The 20187-nt window shown below is 31.8% G+C and overlaps 1 protein-coding gene across 2 annotated transcripts; it reads right to left on the bottom strand.

Annotated features, from left to right (window-relative positions):
* Positions 1–388: 388 nt before the first annotated feature.
* LOC114392875 (probable methyltransferase PMT14) lies at positions 389–6216 on the bottom strand. 2 transcript variants are annotated; one of them, XM_028354123.1, is made up of 7 exons: positions 5470–6216; positions 4052–4738; positions 3184–3394; positions 2697–2979; positions 1635–2021; positions 1130–1207; positions 389–987 (listed from the first exon to the last, which is right to left on the bottom strand). In XM_028354123.1, exons 2-7 carry the CDS (start codon positions 4694–4696, stop codon positions 750–752), a joined length of 1842 nt encoding a protein of 613 aa, XP_028209924.1. In that variant the 5' UTR covers positions 4697–4738; positions 5470–6216; the 3' UTR covers positions 389–749. The 2 variants fall into 2 exon arrangements, with proteins under 2 accessions (XP_028209924.1, XP_028209923.1); XM_028354122.1 differs by having other exon boundaries at positions 4052–4723; positions 5470–6213.
* Between the last annotated feature and the right edge of the window lie 13971 nt (positions 6217–20187).

The following is a 20187-nucleotide window of genomic DNA, read 5'->3' as shown; positions in this document are numbered from 1 at the left end:
TGGATTGAACGTTGCCTTTTTCTTTAAGTGCTTTTTCTGTTTTGAATTGTTAGGATTGTTTCTTGTTTCCATGTAAATTTATTAATTTCAATATAGGTTTTCCATGAGATGCTTATGTTTTCGTGGATGGGTTTCGTGGATGGAGAAGAGGATTAATTTTTTTAAATAATTTAAATAATAAAAAATAATGTGACACAAATGTGTTAATGATTAAACTTAATAATGTGACACTCTGTTTATCAAGTCATCACTTAATAGAATAAGATTAATGACAAATATTGAAACATAAAAATACATCTGATACGTAAATAATAGAAAATGAATTTTAGATGATAAATTAAAAATGACCTATTTTTCAAATATGATAAATATATTTTGAATAACGAAGAGAATAAATAAAATTGCAATATTTCAATTTTCTAACTTCAAATATTCATTTCTGGGCATCAACACAACATCTAGGGCTTAAATTATTAAGGGAGCTAAACTTGCTGATCCATATCCTCCAAAATTAATTTAAGACTACTCGGAACCTATTTTATCTATAATTCTACACTTGGTGTAAGGCAGACGTAGAATAAACTCGAATTTACCATACCAATCTTTGCTTTTACTTTGCTCTACAATCTTTTTTCTCTTCTCATTATTCATAATTTTTTTCCCACCATTCCTTCTTTGGGTTGGATTTAGAAACCTTCGATGTTACTGCGGGCTGAAGTATAAGATGTTACACCTGAATAACAGTGGTTTTATTCCTCAGTGGATGTTTTGTTTTTGCTGGTGCCAACCCAATACACTTTGACAGCAACCAATATCTTCTCAGGCACAAGAGGGCCATCCTCATGATCCACCAGTTTGGCTTCCCATCTCATGCCCCTGACAATTTTCTTAACCTTGTTAAGAACATCAACTTCGTCCCGGATGATGATTGCTCCTTCAGGCCTTAGGATGCGATCCATCTCTAGAAGGATGTCTTCTAGGTTGCACCTGTCGATTAAATCAGCAAGATTTTCATTAAAGCCTTTTATGAAAAGTTGATAAACATTCAACTTTTATGTCTTGACACTAGAGTGAATAGAATCCACAAAACTATGACATGTGGCATATGGAAGAAGAGGAAGAAACTTACTTGTCCTGGTACAAGCTGAATAAACCATTAGCATGAATAAGATCATATGTCCTTGGATATGTTGAAAAGCCTTCGCACCTGAAGATAGAAAAATAATGTCATTGCAATTTCATGGTACATTGTTTTCTTCCTCCAATAGGCATAATATAGTGGAGGAAACAATCAGCTCATCCATGATTACTTGCTTGATTAAGTCCGTCAGAAATAGTGAAATACAATACACAATTATTGATTGACGAAAAACCAGAAGCAGCAACAGCAAATAATTCCAATATCTCTTTTTGAGTGGGTTCCGAATTAGGAAAAGAAAAAAAAAGGTTGTCTAAACAAATATAAAGAAAGCCATTTTGCATTATAGTTATCATAAATTAAAGATCAAACAACAATTAGCCATGCATCTCAGCTTAATGAATCATTTTTTTTAGTATAGGAAGCCGACTTGCAAGGAAAATTTTCATGAAATTAGAAGACTCCTACAAAGTTTAACAGGGTTTTAGAAACTTACCAGTCATGATAAATGCCGATCAGACCTCTCTCATAGACAACACCCAAAGTGTTCTCAGCAATTGTAGGCACAACATTCATCACCCAAGACTTTTGTGATTCAAGCACAGCTGCAAATCCTCCAAGGCCTGCATTCATGTCCATCACATTCCGATATCTGGTAGTGCCAATCAATTTATTCATTCTTTTGTAAGCGTTAACATGCTTTTTCCATAATTTGTTGTCCTCTTGATAAGATTCAGCCGTAACCCCTGGAATAATGCCCTGGGCTATTCGAGGAGGGACTGCAAAAAGCCTAGCTGGAAACTTCTGTAACTCCCCTCCAGCAACTTCAGTTTTGCTGGTTACCTCAGGTAAAGGGGTTTTGCAGACCTCCATTTTTTGGTACCTATAGAAAGAATCATTGAAACAAGAAAAAAATTCAATACACACATGAACATAATACAGATATATAATTTGAAAGAATAGAGAACGAAATCCTACGTAACAATGATATCATACAGTATTGAATTTGATACTTGCATGACAAAACCAATCCCTCAAAAATGAAAGCCTACTTAACTTCAAGGATCAAGATTCAAGCATATACCACAGCACACAATACCCACACTCTTTGCAGAAAAAGTAGAAAATAATTTTTCTCCCTTTTCCTTCCAAGTTCCCAAAGTTATTTTAAAAAACAAAATGAAAATTATAGGCATTACCCAACTGTTTATTGATGTCTCCTGTTATGAGAATATCCATTGTACTAAAGTTAACTAAAGAAGTTGAATTGTCATACGATCATTTGCCTTGTATTTATTATTTTATGCCCCACCATGTAGGTCATGCTCTCAACTAAGTCTTGCTCACCTGTAAAATTGCTAAATTTTGGAGCATGGCATGAAGCTATCCAGGAGCACATAATTGTCCAAAAATGTGAATAACAAATAAAAAGAATCAAAGGAACAATGTATGAAATCTTCAATTTTCTGTAAATATTAAAATCTCTTCAACTACATATGATAGTAAGAATAATGATCATGATTCCTGAAGGAAGTGCATAAGGATAAGCAGGACTTACCATACATCATCAGCATTATCTAAATCACATGAATTGGGAGACTTTCTTTTGCAGGATTTATCATTTATTTTCTTTCTCCAAATAGCAATATCACCCTTTTCGTACTTCTTTTCCCAACAAAGACTTTCAGCTAACTCCTCAAGTTTTGTCTGTTCTGCCTTCAGATCTTCCTTGGACCGCTTCCATGTTTGGTAGTATGTTTTCCAATTAATTGGGGGCCCAGACAAAATCCAGTATCCACCAGGCCTTAAGACTCGGTCAACTTCCATTAGATACATTCCCTCTGCATTCAATAATCGGGTGAATGTTCATTAACATTAACAAGCAATTGCATTGAGATAGTGGACAAAAGGATGTCAAATTTACAAGCATATGCATTATTTTGTTTGGAAGTTCAGATGTATCATCATCTAGACATCTACATAAGAAAAGGATAATGACAAAGTATTCTTGATCAATCATATTGACTGTCCAATTTATCACTAACCATTTGAAGTCCATGGTATCAGACATCGAGAACACTGGGCCATATCGAATGCTCTTGATGGGTATGGAAGGCGGATGGTGCCAAGAACACCAATAACAGCAGGTACCCCTCGTTCTAGAGCAAACTGAACTTGTGCTTCATGGTTGTCCTTCGGAGCAAAGGACATAGCCAGGACATTTCTCTTTAGCAAGTAGGCTCCCCAGCTTGCAACCTGTATAATTTTCCATGTTTACACTGATAAAGCAATCACAAACCAACTGAAAGGTATCTATTGAAAAAAAGTAATCTGTGCAACCAAGCATAACAAAAACAAAATGGCAATTGATTCCTAGTATATTCAAAATATTTACATGAAAATTGAGAAATTTGGAATGCAATAGACAAAAGAACATCATATAAGTAAATGGTCAACATGAGATTCCCAAGCAGCAGCCATCAGAAGTAATTCTTAAATTTCTTTCTGCTTAATTGCATCTTAGGGCAGCTATAAATATTTCAGAGGGAAAGACTTCAAAAAAACATTGGCACAAGAATTATGAATTAAAAATACACACATTTAACAAGGAAAAAAAAAAGTGACCCTTTAGCTAAGCATTCTGAATCCAATCTGAAATCCCTTAGTGGTATAAGATCATGGGAAAAGAAAAGAAACTGAGTTATAAAACTTGATTAGGCATTCAGGATAAGGATCTTCTAAAGGGAATTTGTTTTTAAAGTGAAAAAGTAAAGGTGTATGCATCCATCAATTGACTTATACAGCTTTCTGATCTTAATCCATATTAGAGGAGCTTTTACTATTTACTACATATCCTTAAACTAAAGAAAAAGAGCATACTATCAGAAGAATAACTTAATCATTAAAACTTACCCCACAACCAGTGTCCAGTGCTGTTCTGACAGAACCATCTGCAATTGGAATAACTGATGCAAGTTCATCAATATATGCATCTGCTCCTTGAGGGAACATGGTCCCTCCACCTGGAAATTTGAACACATTTCCCTGGAATTGCACCCAGTTTTGAACAGCCTTCTCCACTGTCAAGCTCTTGTAAGGAACATTAGCATAGTAGGCATAATCACGGCTTTTAGGCCATGGAAAAGGAGTCGTGTACCCTTCAGGGGCTGGAATGAGGCAGTGCAATTTTTCCTTTTCAGCGGGACAATGTCTTTCCCTATAGATCATATTCTCTCTTGGGAATTTCATTGCTTGGTCTTGCTCTTGGCAAGGTGTATAATCAGTATATTTCATGTCACACGGCTTGAATGCTTTAGCTTTTAGCACATCAGGTCTGACAATTTCTACATCACTGTGATGGGATTCAAAACTCAAATTGGGTAAAACAGTGCAGCCTGTCATCAGGTTATTAACTTTCAATGCAAGTTTATCTGCCTTCCCAGATCCACTTCTTTGCCATGCTCCCAAAAGATAAAAGAAACAGCACAGACCAAGCACAGCAAATATTGACAGTGGCCTTCGTGCTCTATAGCCCGATGCATTAGTTTTAGAACCCATTAATTGGATGGCAGTACCCTCTCAAACCTATGGCAGTGTACACTGAAACTAATGAGGCTCAAAATCAAGCAAACTACCAAAATTAATAAAGTAGTAATAATTATCTAAGTACACAGAATTTATTATATGTTAACAAAAAAAGGTACTAGTACTGATTTAGAATCTATAAGGTAGTTTGGGGGCACAATTTCTAGCAGGAGAAGACCTTATAATAAACGAGCTTAACTCTCTTTCAACCATAGTTTCATCCGAACTTTGTTTTATTTTTTCTTCTCACGAACATGCAAGCGGATCTAACACTAACATGTGATTTGATAATGATTTTACACGAAGAAAAAGAAACTTTTAAAAACAGAGTTTTTGGTGTCACATTGTCTGATCTTCATAGAATCCAATACCCACTTTCAAACAATCTCATTAGTATAATTGTATTGCATGGCACAACACTCCCCCAACCCCAAATCTCAACTGTTTTAGCTGGATCAGCTGAAGATCTAAAATTGCATCCACCAAAAAGAAAAGCTCATGAAAATTGAATCTTTTCAGTGCAAATGTGAACAAGCTCAAACGATGAACAAATCAAGCTGAAAGGTTGCAAACTAAATCCAACTACTTTAGCAATGATAATAAAGATGATAATAACAATAACACAACCAAATAAAATGCTTATACGTTGACAAAAAAAAAGAAGCAACAGCAGCATGAAAATATCATTTGAGAAACGACCCAGAAAGAAAAGAATGCTCAAAAAGTCATTTATACTACTATTTCACCTTCAAGATCCAAATCAAAGCAGCAAGGTGAGTGAGTGAGAGAGAGAAAGTTAGCACTATATTTGTAAGTGTGTTTTTCAGTGGAACAAAGTTGGAAAGTGACTAGTAGTAACGGGAAGGGGAACAGAAAAGATGATGACTTTGGACAGTCGGATTACATCATTTTTTATCCTTTATATTGCCGACAGAGGTAAGGGTAAGGTAAACAAGACGACTTTTCGAGTACGACCCATAAAATAGGTATTCACGGTGCGAACATGAGTTTCGAGAAACGATTGCCGTTTAGATTTATTCATATTTAAATGAAGGGCGCAGATGATTTGGATTTAAGCTGATCATAAAGCACAAAATAATAATGTTATAATTTTATTTTATTTCTTATTTTCTATTTTCTCCTCCTATTTTTTTCTCTTTCTTGGCGGTGCCGGATTTGCCGTCGACGATGTCGGAGTTTATACTCAGATCTCTTCACCCTCCGCAACCTAAGGCGCCTCATCCCTATGCTTCCACCCCAAAACCAACACCACCACCGTCACTGCCACCGCCACAACCCAATTATCCACCAATCTCGACTTCGCCGCCTACCACCTCCCCTGCGCGTCCACCTTCTCCGAGCACACCCCCTGCGAGGACCAAAACCGCTCCCAACATAATTTTTTTGTATAAAAAATCTTTAGATCTATGAAAGTCATTCAGGTAATGATAAAGGATGTTGATTGTTTTTTCTTCTTTTTTTCTTCTGTGTAACTTTTTTTTTTCTCTGCAATTGTTGTGTCATGTTCCACGTTCATCTTCTCACAATAGTTATGATATAATAAATTAAACGGTGAACTTTTTTCTCAAACAATTTTTTGAGTTGGAATTCAGAAAAAAAAGTTTAGAAAAGATTCAACTTTTGCTTGTGGATGATGTTTTTTCAATTGGGTGTGTAAAAGAATAAAGATGCAAGGAGAGAAAAAAGCCAGCCATTAATTTAATTTATTATTTTATCAATTTATTCCAGTGCAATTTTCCATGATAGTATGTAACTTATTTTGACCATTGATCATAAAGAATGCACATCTAACGATTGTAATTGTTTTAGTACCGTGCATACCTTGTAGAACTAAAGTATACCTGGAACCGTGTGTATCCATCTAGGGGTGCGCACGTTAGCCGGCGTCGGTAAACAAAGTCCTTGCAAGATAGTGTATAACTTGTTCCCTGACACACGATAAATGTTCTTGGTACCCTTGTTTGTCACGGCATCAAATACATCCAAATTCACAAGTTAACAGGAATATATCTGGCCTGCAGCAATGATGCCCCTAGAATTCCAATGTTGATGAAACTTTACCAAACCTATTCAACACATGGATGTATTTAATTAGCATTTTAAAAGATTTATTTTTATAAAATAGTCTTTTGAGATATTTAATTAAAATTTTTAAATAATAAAAATATTTTTTTTATATTTAATTAAGATTATTAGGACTTTTTAAGAAATTCAATAAAATTTATTAATATTCAACTAAAATTTTTTATAACTTTAAAAAAATCTTAAGATATTTAAAAACATAAAAATTTTGATAATTGTTTTAGGATGAATTTTAATAGGTTTTTTGAGATTTTTTAATAGAAAATATACAGTAAATAATTTCATTTAAACCCTAGAAATTTTATAAGACTTTTTTTTTCTCCTAATTGATTTGTTTTGTTTTCTCATTATACATAATTTCTTTATTTCTTTGTTGAAAATGATAAATATTTATAATATTTTTACTCTTTGAATTCATAGACCCATAGTCAGCATGTCCTAGAATAATTTCATGTCCTAGAATAATGATATTAGAGATCTTCACAAATTCGTTGAATTTGAGACATTTTTATTATACGTTTATTTTTAATGAATGTAAAAAATTGATTAACGTATAAATTGATAAATATATAAATGATTTATTTTTGTACATGAATTTTTGTGGTACATTTATAAATAAAGTTTGAAATAATTAATTATTGGACACATTTATTGTTTGGTGAAATCGTTATTGTAGAAATGATGACAAGTTTGTTGTGCTTATAAATATGTTATGAAAAATTAATTTGTTATATAACAAGTTTAAGATTATTTTTTTGTATAAGATGAATTTTATTTAAATTGTTAGGTGAGAAAAATTCATAATTTTTATCAAAAATTTTGAATTTTTAAAAATTTCATAAAATCCTTTAAAATCTTAAAAAAAATTATGAATTCATATTTTATAAATTCATTAAAATTCAAATTATTAAAGCTTAATCGTAAAAGTCATTTAAAAAAATCTTAAAAATCATTATATTCTTACAAAATCTTTTAAAAATAAAAAAAAAATTATGCCAAGATATTTTTTTAAAATCCTAATCCAAAATACCCCTTAATAATTTACCCTTTTGGCATAAGGATTTTAATTTAGTATGTTTGCTATCAAAATGTAATGTTAGGCAATTCAGCATTCATATACTATTTTTGCTTCTTTTTTTTTTTACATAATACATGTATATATATTTTACATGAAAAATAATATATCCTTCTATCTTTATTGTAAGATCCAGTTACAAATATTAAAAAATTTAGTTAATTTAGTAAAAAGCTCCCCTTAAAAAAAGTTTAAAACATTAAATTTATCTTAAATTAGTATTTTTTTTAAAACTATGCATGTAAAAAAAATTAACAAAAGTTATGTTTCTTCAATATTACGTTATTCAACAACTAAGTTAATGCAAAACACTTCTGTGAAAAATAATTAATACATAAAAATTATAAGTAAGACCTAAAGATTAAATTATATTTTTAAGTTAGATCTTATAAAAAAGAATATGATGGAATATTTTTTTAATATCAAATACATGATTATTACAAGTGAAAATCATTAATTAAACTGGAACAACATATAACAGATTTAAAATAATTAATTAAACTGAAACAATATATAAATATTTAAATTTAAAATCATTAATTAATCTGGAACAACATATAACAGATCATCTATATGTTTAATGATTATTAATTTACTATTTTTGCTAGCAATTATGATGTACGTACGTCGAATAAATATTTGAAATGATGAGAAATACAAAATAAAATAAGTATTTAAAATATAGAAAAAATATGTGCATATTTGAAATTAAAAATTTAGGAAATATAATATTAAGAATGACATATGGTATTGTTTAAATAAAATTTGGTCAAGAGATTTAACTTCCCTCACAAAAATTAATTCTAATAGTATAACGTATTAAAGTTGAATGAGAAAATTGGGAGATGCCCTCAACACCATTCGGTCACTTTCCTAATTCAATTAAGCTGCGACAAAGAATTGATATCCTTAATTTGAGGGGATCTAATAACTAAATCAATCTAAACATCATTCAATGCATGCATCATAGATTAACTACATAATATATTTTTTTCTGACTGATTAAATATATAATTTAATTCTTCCTAAAAAAACTATATAATATAATTAAAAGTAATAAAACGCGTCCATAATTATAGCATATTTTCAGTAATGTATGAAAGAAAAACAAAAGACATCACGTGCTGTCGGTGTAGAAGTATATCATAACCGCTCTATACAATTGATATCTTGGTAATATTAAAATAGTGAGCACCATTGTCTTGCATTATTAAACCAAATGTGTTACCATTTAGGATTTAAATGTTAGTCTTGATATAAAATAAATTATTAAGAAGAAAACACTAATTTTATATGTTTAGAGTTTTTAACAAACATTAATTATTTATTTTTGGTAAATTAATGTTTCATATAAAAAAAATCAAACCAAGTGTTTTTTTCTTCAATGGCACCAAGTATGTTTTCTTTCAACAACACAAATTAACAATGAACCATGGCTCAGGGTTTGTAAGTTGTAAAATAGGTATTAAGTAATACTAAATTACTTTTTAAACAGTTTAAAATTATACTTAAAAATTTTAAATTATTTTACTTTTACTTTACTTTAATTATCTCTCACATCAAGTTTTTTTTAAGGATTAAAGTAAGGTTATTTTCCTTCGAGACGTGTACATATTTATCAGAAAAGTTGATTATTTATATGTACAACACATTTTCCAATAAAGAGAGAAAAATATAGAGAAGAAAAGAGGGGAGAAAGAAATACTATGAGATGTAGTTAATCTGTTAATGATATATATGACTAAGAGATATATTGTTTCTTATTATTTATTTTTTAAAGAGCAACGGAAATAAAATAGATACTTTTTAAATCTAAATATAAAAAGTTTAGTATTAGTATGTGACATTATTGATGGTAAATGATATTTTGAAAACTATTTTAAGTATGCTGAACTAATAATCACTTGTTAGCAGCGTAACTTTATAAAATACTGATTAAAAATGTTAATTAGCTCCTCCTTAAAAGATTATTGTAAACAAAAAATGTTGATAAAAAAATTGTTAGAAATAATAATAATAATTTCATAAATTCTTCTACTTGAGTTTTTTTTTTTATAAAATTAATACCTCACAAATACTTATTAACATTTTAGAGAAAAAAAAAAACAAAAACAAAGTAAGAATCTCTGCCGAGTGCCAGACACAACAGGAAAATGATTGTATCATTTTCTCACATTATTTGCCGTCACCATCTTCAATTTGTCATCAGAGGCCCCTGTCCTTTTTCACCACTCATTTGCAAATTGTCAAATTGCGTATTACTTTCTGGGCCAAATTTACCGAATTTAAGATGTTACCTCCTACATCTCAATTTTTATTTTATTTTTTTTTACTTTTTAGATTGGTCATTCAAGTAGACGAGTTGTTAAAAGATATAATTATTTTGAAATGTAATTTTACATTATGGAATTAGGCAATCCCAAAGTTAAAAAAAAAAATGTATAAGAAATAACTTTTGATGCAGGAAGCAACAACATAAATTCAATTACTTACCAAACTTTTTTTACCACAAATTGAACAAGAGACCAACTAGTAGTAGTAGCAAATTAAGGACGTTCTGGGCCCAAAATGCTTAATTTAATTATCAGCTCATGCTCAGGATGGGTCAATCTGAGACTAATTAGAGTAGCAAATCTAACGGACTTGATTTTTCTCCTAGAAGCTGCAAGAAGACATTCCATTGTTTAAGCATGCAGGTCTCATGAAAGTACAACTTTGTCCGCTGAAAATATCTGCATAAGATTCAGTCCATATTTTATACTCCACAAAAGTCTCAGTCATTTCATCTTTTGAATAACTTTGCATGCTAATGATTGCGTAATCTGTATGGCTCTTTCTGAATCAGTGGTAGACAATGAGATGAATTACAATTATAATGAATGAATTAGAATGTTTTCTATTGTTAGAATATTTATAACGAAATGGAACCAAAAATTTATTCTGTTATTTAAGAAAATGGCATTCTCACATTACCCAATTTTAAATATATCATCCTTGAGATGTTAATGATTAGATTAAAATTTGTAAAAAAAAGAAGTTATTTTATAATTTGAAAATTGTGTTCTATCAAGTACATCTCAAATTTGAGAGAAGAAAATTATGATTAAGCAATCGAACAGAATGAAACACGATTCATCTTTTATTATTATTGTTGTTGTGTTTTATTCTTATTTTTATAAATCAAACTGAAATAATTTCTCCTTCTATTTCATCCTCTGCTGTCAGTCCAAACATAACCTGATGTGATGACTTGTGGATGTGTTTGACTTAATTTTTTATTTAAAAATATCTTAAAATTAAATATTAAAATAAGAGTTTTATAAGTAAATTAAAAGTTGTTAGATACATTATGTTGTATTTTTTAACTTAAAAGAGCTAATCAAAGAGAGAATGGAGCAAGAGAATGGCGAGATCATTTCATAATTAAATGAGTTTTCCTTATGTCCTCTTAAAGGGTAAAGATAATTTTCATGAAATTCAACTTGGGACAATGATCCTTATTTATAAACTTAATTTGTGATATTTTTAATTTGATACCTGAAAAATAAAAAATACTCCACCAAGCAAATTGTCGATAAAACTTCAAAATGGCAGTTTCTTTGGCCTCTGTACATTTATTTCCATAACAATTATCCCCCTTACCATTTAAAACTTTAATTTTAAATTAGCCCACTTTATTTAGGCTTATACAAAGACAACTAAACATTTTTTAAATTACATGTATGTCCTTATACATTGAATTTTATTCTAACATATCCCCACGAAGCCATATATATAACTTTATAAAAATATATTCAATTTATGAACTTAATATTTTGCCATTAATAAAATAAAAATAAGAGATAAGACAAATTAAATATCCAGGGGAAAGTAAAATTATAAAATATAGTTATTTAAAACAATTTGTATTCATTTATATTTTTAAATAATTAATTGGAGTTTAATTATTATACATTGATACTTTTACACTTTTATCCAATAAAATATATATATATATATATATATATATATATATATATATATAAATTTGTTATTAAATGATGATTATTATATCATAATATAAAATAATTTTACATTTTCATTAATAATAATTTTTTGTCAATTAATTAAACAAATCATAGACATTTTTTTACAGCAAAATCATAGACATTTATACCTCAAAATCAGACACTTAGTACAATACTTTCCTCAGTGGGTCAATGCTAGCTATTTCCATTTGACGAAGCTTTTTACATTGCCCCTTCAAAGGCAAGTGCTTTGTATAATAGTTGGTGGCCAATGCTAACTGGTGAGTGGTGAGCTAAACTGCTAAAGCATTTCCAGCATGCTATTTAATTGTTTCTTTTTTCATTTATTAGATTATTATTACGTGACAAGAAAAATCTCGTAATCCTTTTTTATTCCTCCAGCAACGATAATATATATGTTACCTCTTCCAATACTGTTGGCCTCTCCGCCTCTGCTTTATTCTTTTCGTATAACAAGTCATCACTCTTCAGAATATGCTAGACAATTTTAATTTAATAATCATTTGCTTTTCAAACTCCATCATAACCAATAAGTTTCAAAGTTATCTTTCAATAAAAAAAAAAAACAAATTAATTCGGTGCTTCGTGAATTACCGACGACATTCTAGTGCAAACAAACTCATAAGCAAAAACCTAGCAATGGTAAAAAAACAACAAATTATATATTTTAAATGTACACACATTTTGGGTGTATCACAAATGTGGAAAAAAAGGAAAATAAAAAGTGAGAGAATAGACAAATAAAAAGAAAAATATGAAAAAAAATAAAATAGCCAGTGACAGTGAGCTTGCTGTGCTTTGGTTCCACTTCCACCTCCGTCACCCCTTCATGCCTTCCACTGATTTCGGAACATAAAAACAATTCATATCATAGGATATACGAGAAAACGCATAAGAGATACGCAGGATCCCTGAATCATGACATATATATGCTGGTAAGATTTGTTAGAATGTGATTAAAATAGTTAGCGACTAAAAAGTGAATAAGCTAGTTTTAATGTATATAGTGTATAAATAGTATTTGACTCTTTCATCATCATTTGTACTCATATTTGAATAACAGAATATCAATTCTCTCGTATCTTTTTCTTATATCTCATGTGTGAATTTGTTATTATTTTAACAAATTGGTATCAGAGCCAAGGTTTCGATTGAGAGATCCTTGCGACACACACAATGAGATCAATTGACGCGAATTTTTAAGTAAATTTTCCCATTCTCCATGGAAAGAACTGGGATTGGTGGCGTGTGCAGATGAAGGCGATTCTGGACTATCAGGAAGTCACAGAAATCGTCGAAGAAGGTTATTCGATGCTCACTAAAGATTTCACAGATGCAGAGAAGACTCTTCACAAAGAAAACAAGAAGAAAGATTGTAAAGCAACCTTTATGATTCATCAATGTGTTGATGAGGCGCACTTTGAGAAAATTGCAGGCGTTGCAAGTTCGCAAGAAGTGTGGAAGATCCTGGAGAAATGCAATGAAGGCACAAAGCAATTGAAGAAGGTGAGATTACAGACGATGAGGCGTCAATACGAATTGATGCAAATGGAGAATAATGAAAAGATAATTGAATTTTTCAACAAAATCATCACTCACATGAATGCCATGAAGAATTGTGGTGAAAAAATTTTAGATCAAACAATTGTAGAAAAGATTCTGAGAACATTGTTAGAATGGTTGGCAAGTGCACCAATTCGTTCAAGTAGTAATTAAAACGATAAGATCGAGTATCGTGTCTACATGGAATTTATTATACTTCGATGGAAAATATTCAATTTGTAAACAAATTTAATTGCAGTGAACTAAAATGAGATGGTTCATTCATGTTTTCCAATGATTGTAGTAATCTTTCTAAACTTAAGAACAAATAATAAGAACAAACACAGAATCGTAAAATGGAACAAATACTAAGGTAAATATGTTGGGGAGTATTCTACTGAACTTTCGCTTGACGTAATTAAAAAAATTTCTCTATTTAACATTATCCTAATGTTCCTTACACCATTAAATTACTCTAACTGTAATTCCTTACACGAAAGAGCCTAGCCCTCTTAGTTTCATTCTTGATTCATCAACAAACTCATTCTAAGCGAGCCACATTACACAAAAGATGCAATATTTATTAGATTACTTCACACTATTCCTAGAAATGAAGACCTCTAGCTGCTCTACCAAGTTTTAAGGACTAAAAACATTTTCCAATACTTAAATTCTAACAAAACATATAAATGGGTGATCAAGCCACAAATATGGAAAATAAACACAGATAGAAGCATAGAACACTAACAATAATATTAAATAGATGGTTAGAGTTTTTACATCAAAAGTGCTCAGTGGAAAAACTCACCAACAATGAAGTGTTTAGTCCTCCATTAACAAGGAAGGCTTAATACAACGATGAAAACAATATCTGGATGGAATGATGGAGTGAAAATGTGAAGAAAATTGTCTTCCTTCAGCCTTGGTGCTCTGTTCCTTCCTTTCCATGCTGCTTGATGCTTCATTTCCCCCTTTCTTCCAATTTTTAAAGACTTTTGGGCTTCTTAACTTACGAAGGCATGCTCAGCAAGCATGTCTCGCTGAGTGAGAGTTAGTGACTGGGTGCTAAGCAGGCTTGGACACGCTAAGCGTGAGAAGAGACAAGACCTTTGTTGGGCGGGCTGGTTACGTGCTAAGCACGCTGCTCTCTAACTTAACATTCTCTAGGGTTTTGCTCTCATTGAGCGAACTGGCCTTCTCACTAAGTGGATGAGTCTTGCTTAGCCAATCTGGCTCGCTGAGCGAGCCCTTTAGCAACATTTTCAAATCTTCTCTTCTTCAGCCTAAAAATCCCAAAATTTTTAACATTAGACATCCAAATGGATCTTCCACTGTAACAACTCACACACAAATCAATTATTTCTAAATCTCACAAAAGAAACCATAAATTTAGAGGTGTGTTGCTACTTTTTATCCATTTTTAGTGATTTTAGTACTCTTGAATAGCAATTAACAAACACTTAATCCCAAATTCGACCACATTGTTGTAGCCATTGAAGAATCCAAGAAGCTCGAGGAATTAAAGGTAGAAGAACTTCAAGGTTCTCTCGAGGCACATGAGAAGAGACTCATTGAAAGAGGTTCAAAGAAGCCTGGTGATCATCATGCACTGTAGGCTCATACATCAGGAAGAGGAGGCCACAACTCCAAAGGAAATTTCTGAGGTCGAGGCCGTGGGAGAAATTCCAGAGGTGGCTTTGGAAGAAACATTCAAAGCCAAGATCAAAGAAAGATTGATCAAGATCAACCAGAAAGCTCCAATAGAAGAGGGAGTTTCACTAATTGGTGAGGAGGAAAGAAAAAGGTTGTTAACAGAAAAAATTAAATGTTTTAATTGTAATCGGATTGGACATTTTTCCACATAATGTGTAGTTGCACCAAGTCACATAGATCATCGGGGGAGTTAATCACATAGTGATCATCAGGCAAACATGGCCAAAGAAGAGAATGAAGCAATTCCTGAAGAACAACTTTTGATGCTGATGATGATCACCAGTCCAGAATCTCACAACAATGAAATTTGGTACATAGATTTTGGGTGTTCAAATCATATGACAGGACATCGTGGTTGGCTTGTTAATTTTATGCAAAGAAGAAGAGCACAGTAAGGTTTGTAGACAATAGAGTTATTCAGGCTGAGGGTGTTGGGAATGTGTTAGTCACAAGGCAAGATGGAAGACAAGCAGTGATCTCAGATGTGCTTTATGTTCCTGGAATGAAGAGCAACTTGATCAATATGGGCCAGTTCTTGGAGAAGGGATTCTCAATGAATATGATTAATGGTTTTTGGAGATCTAAGGCACAACAAAGAGAATGATCATGAAATCCCCTTTGGCCAGAAACAGGACCTTCAAGGTAAACCTAAACACCATTGAATCTCAATGCTTTTCTGTTGCTACATTATCAGATGACTCATGGTTATGGCACCTAAGGTTAAGCCACTTAAATTTCAAAGATTTAAGCTTGTTGTGATCAAAAGATATGGTATCTGGTCTTCCCTCAATTGTGATTCCAAAGAAAATATGTGACAATTGCTTGATTAGCAAACAACCTAGAACCTCTTTCAGCTCATACATTATGTCCAAAGCTAGTGATGTTCTACATGTTGTCTACTCAGATGTTTGTGGGCCATTTGATGTTCCATCACTAGGGGGAAATAGATATTTCGTATCATTTGTGGATGATCTTAGTAGAAAGTTATGGCTATATTTGATTAAGGCTAAGAGTGAAGTATTCAACATCTTTAAGGGATTCAAGGCTCTATTAGAAAAGCAGTCTGAGAAGTGTATTAAGATTCTGAGGACAGATGGAGGAGGAGAATTCACGTTTGGTGAGCTAGAAGGCTTCTGCAAGGAGCATGGAATAATACATGAAGTAACTGCTCCCTACACCCCCCCAACACAATGGGATTGTAGAAAGAAGAAACATGACCATATTAAATATGGTAAGAAGCATGCTCAAGCAAAAAAATATCCCCCATAGCTTCTCGAGTGAAGCAGCCATGACTGCTGTTCATGTCCATAACAAATGCCCTACCAAAAGGCTTGACTCAATAGTTCTAGAAGAAGCATGGTCTGGTAGCAAGCCTTTAGTCAAGCATTTCAAAATCTTAGGTTCATTATGCTACAGACATATTCCATATCAAAGGAGAAAGAAGCTTGATGAGAAAAGTGAACCAATGATTTTTGTAGGTTACAACTCTACAGGTTCCTACAAGTTGTACAATCCCAAGACAAAACAAGTTCTCTTCAGTAGAGATGTTTATTTTGATGAATCTAATTCATAGGGTGAGTCATAGCCTATAACTGAAATAGTTCCAAAATTGCAATTTGATTGGGAAGAAAACAACTCAGTAAGAGAAACCACTCAAGAGACAATGAATGTTGAGTCTCAGGTAGTGAATAACAGACATACAAGAAATAAAAAATTTTCATCAAGACTTTTAGATTATCAAGTTTAATGCTATCTCAAATGATGGTGATCTAGTTTAGCACCTGACACTCATGGCTGATGTGGAACCTATTAGTCTTGATGAAGCCATCACAAGCAAAGTATGGAAATCATCTATGGAAGAAGAATTGAGGAGTATTGAGAAGAATCATACCTGGGAAATGATAGAATTACCTCAAAACAAGATTCCTATTGATCTTAAATGGGTTTTTAAAGTTAAACTTAAACCAGATGGCTCAGTTGCTAAGCATAAGACTAGACTGGTAGCTAAAGGTTTCATGTAGAAGAAAGGGATAGATTACTCAGAGGTGTTTGCTCCTGTAGCTAGATTGAAAACTGTGAGGCTGATTGTTGCTTTGGCTAGTTGGAGGAATTGGAAGTTATGGCAGCTGGATGTTAAATCAACTTTTCTCAATGGACCACTTGATGAGGAAGTGTTCATTGTACAACCTCCTGGTTTCATAAGTAAAGGGAACGAACAAAAGGTTTTGAAGTTAAGGAAGGCTCTATATGGCCTGAAACAAGCACCTAGGGCTTGGAACAAAAGGATTGATACTTTCCTTCATAGTGTTGGTTTTCAGAAATATTCAGTTGAGCATGGAGTTTATGTTAAGACTGTAAGTTCCACTGAAATTCTTCTTATTTGCTTATATGTGGATGACTTATTGATTACTGGTAGTGGTTCAGCTAGTATTGAGTCACTCAAGCAAAGCTTAAAGATGGAATTTGAAATGACAAACTTGGGAATCCTATCATATTTTTTGGGATTAAAGTTTGCTTATACTAAAAGGGGAATCTTTATGCACCAGAAGAAGTATATTTTAAAGGTACTAAAGAAGTTCAATATGATGGAGTGTAGTCCTGTAGAAACTCCAACTGAGTTAAATGTGAAGCTTGTAAGAAATGAGGATGAGGTTTCAGTTGATGGACTCTTGTTCAGACAAATTGTTGGTAGATTGAGGTTTATTTGTCATAGTAGACCAGAAATTGCGTTCAATGTTGAACTTGTGAGTAGGTTCATGAGTGATCCTAGACAACCACATTTGTTAGCTGCTAAAAGAATCTTGAGATATCTAAAGGGATTTCTAGGATATGGAATCATTTTTTCCCATCAAACCAAGGAGGATGAGAGTCTACATCTTGAAGCCTATTTTGATTCTGATTGGTGTGATGATTTGGTTGATAGGAGAAGCACTATGGGATAAGTCTTCCTATTGTCTGGATCTCCTATATCCTGGAGCTCAAAGAAGCAAACAACGGTGGCACTATCAACTTGTGAAGTAGAATACATTGCAGCGTGTTCAGTTGCTTGTTAAGCACTATGGTTATCTTCCTTGCTTAGTAAATTGAAGGTGTCTATTGGTAATGTTGTTGAATTGCTTGTGGACAGTAAATCAGCTATAGCCTTAGCCAAGAATCTAGTATCTCATGGTAGAAGCAAGAATATAGACACTGAGTTTCATTTCCTTAAGGATCAAGTAAACAAAGGTAGGGTCAAATTGAAGCATTTCAGGACAAAAGTGCAATTGGCGGATATAATGACTAAGCCATTGAAGATTGAAAGGTTTAAGGAGTTGAGAGAGTTCTTGAAGGTAGTTTGTTTATAAGCTTTTGAATCAAACGGGGGTATTAAAATGTGATTAAAATAGCTAGTGGTTAGAAAGTAAATAAATTAGTTTTAGCGGATATATTGTATAAATAATATTTGACTCTTTCATCATTTGTACTTATATTTGAATAAAACAGAATTTCAATTCTCTCATACCTTTTTTCATATCTTTATGCGTGAATATGTTGTTGTTCTAACAAGATTAACAACAAACATTGTGGTATAGTTGTCATTAGAAGCTTCTATAGCACGCATGTATATAAAGTCTTGCACATTCGTCATTATCTTTTGTTTTATTGTAATTCATGACTCAACTTAAATGGTTACATTATATATAGTATCCATCATTTTAGTATAAAGAATAGTATTAATCATTTATTATTCTTTCAATTTTTCTTCTTGAAAGAAATAATCGTTTTCTGCCTTAAACATTAATATAATTACTTTTTCATTTTCTTAATTTATCTCTCAAACGTAAGACTCCAACACTGTGGTTGAAAAATCAACCCCAAATGAGCATTTAAATTTTAACTTCCTAATTAATTATTACTTTGATGACTTATTAACAACAGATTGGAAACATGTAAAAGAGAAGGAACTCGTATATATATATAAGGCCAATTATGGTTAGACCTTTTTATTATCTTTATCAAACATGCAAATTTTCGAATATGGTTTTATCAATTTATCATTTAAATATTATTATAATTTAGTTATCATAATATTCAATTTATTAAATTATTTTTAATATAATATAAAACTAGAGCGTAAGAACACATCATATATATAAACTAATGTAAAAAAATAGTGTAAAAAGTGTATATAAAATGATGCGGAGTAGGAAAAATTCAAACTTAACCTCTATCAAAGCAGGAAAGTCGAGTTAGAGCGAATTAAACATATACCTATAGATTTAGATTTAGTTGTCATGCCTAATAAGATGATGTAGTTCCAACATTGCAATATTAGGTAATAGAATAAATGCAATTAAGTTTCAATTTACCATTTTTTAGTCAATTTCTTTATAAGGATATCACACTTTTTACCTAAGCATATGTGATGTTATAATGTTTTCTTTTAGACATTAATTAGAGCCGCTTGAAAGGGCAAAATGGCTTGCAAAGACCGAAGTTATGCATTTTTCAGTACCTGCGTGTTGGATTCAGTAGTTATGCCTAATTGGAGGATTAAATTCTAACATCTTATTACAATATTAGGTAAAAAAACCAATGTTGTTAAGTTCCAACTTACCATTTTTTAATAATTTTTGCTTATATATAGATATCACAATTTAACTAACCACATGTAATGCTCTATTATGTCTTTATTTTGGATCTTAACGGTAAGAGTAACTTGGAAAGGCTAAATGGCTAACCAAAATTGGGCTTATGTCTTTCATACTAAACAATATTTGTGTTCTCTTTCTAAGGATAACCGTTCTTTCCTTTCTTCATAAGAAAAATTTTATACTTAAAGAAAACCATATGTGAGCTTACTCGAACCATATGAAGGCTTGTGCTATCATTTCAAAATTTTCCTGTTTTAGTGGGTGAGAGAATGGTTCTTAATTTTTATAATGTAATTATTGTTCATGTTGAATCTTGAAGTAAACACTGACGGACCAAGGATGTTTGAGGGCGGAGAAATGTACTTCCTC

Source organism: Glycine soja, chromosome 17, assembly GCF_004193775.1.
Source record: "Glycine soja cultivar W05 chromosome 17, ASM419377v2, whole genome shotgun sequence".
In the NCBI taxonomy this organism is placed as follows: Eukaryota; Viridiplantae; Streptophyta; class Magnoliopsida; order Fabales; family Fabaceae; genus Glycine; species Glycine soja.
This window is presented reverse-complemented; position numbering and strand designations above follow the sequence as displayed.

Bases quoted from the DNA above. Each gene is read 5' to 3' on its own strand.
- LOC114392875 (XM_028354123.1), bottom strand. From the start codon at position 4,696: ATGGGTTCTAAAACTAATGCATCGGGCTATAGAGCACGAAGGCCACTG. The intron at 3,395-4,051 runs GTAAGTTTTAAT...AAAATTATACAG, and splicing joins CACTGGACACTGGTTGTGGG to GTTGCAAGCTGGGGAGCCTA. The intron at 2,022-2,696 runs GTAAGTCCTGCT...TTCTTTCTATAG, and splicing joins GATAATGCTGATGATGTATG to GTACCAAAAAATGGAGGTCT.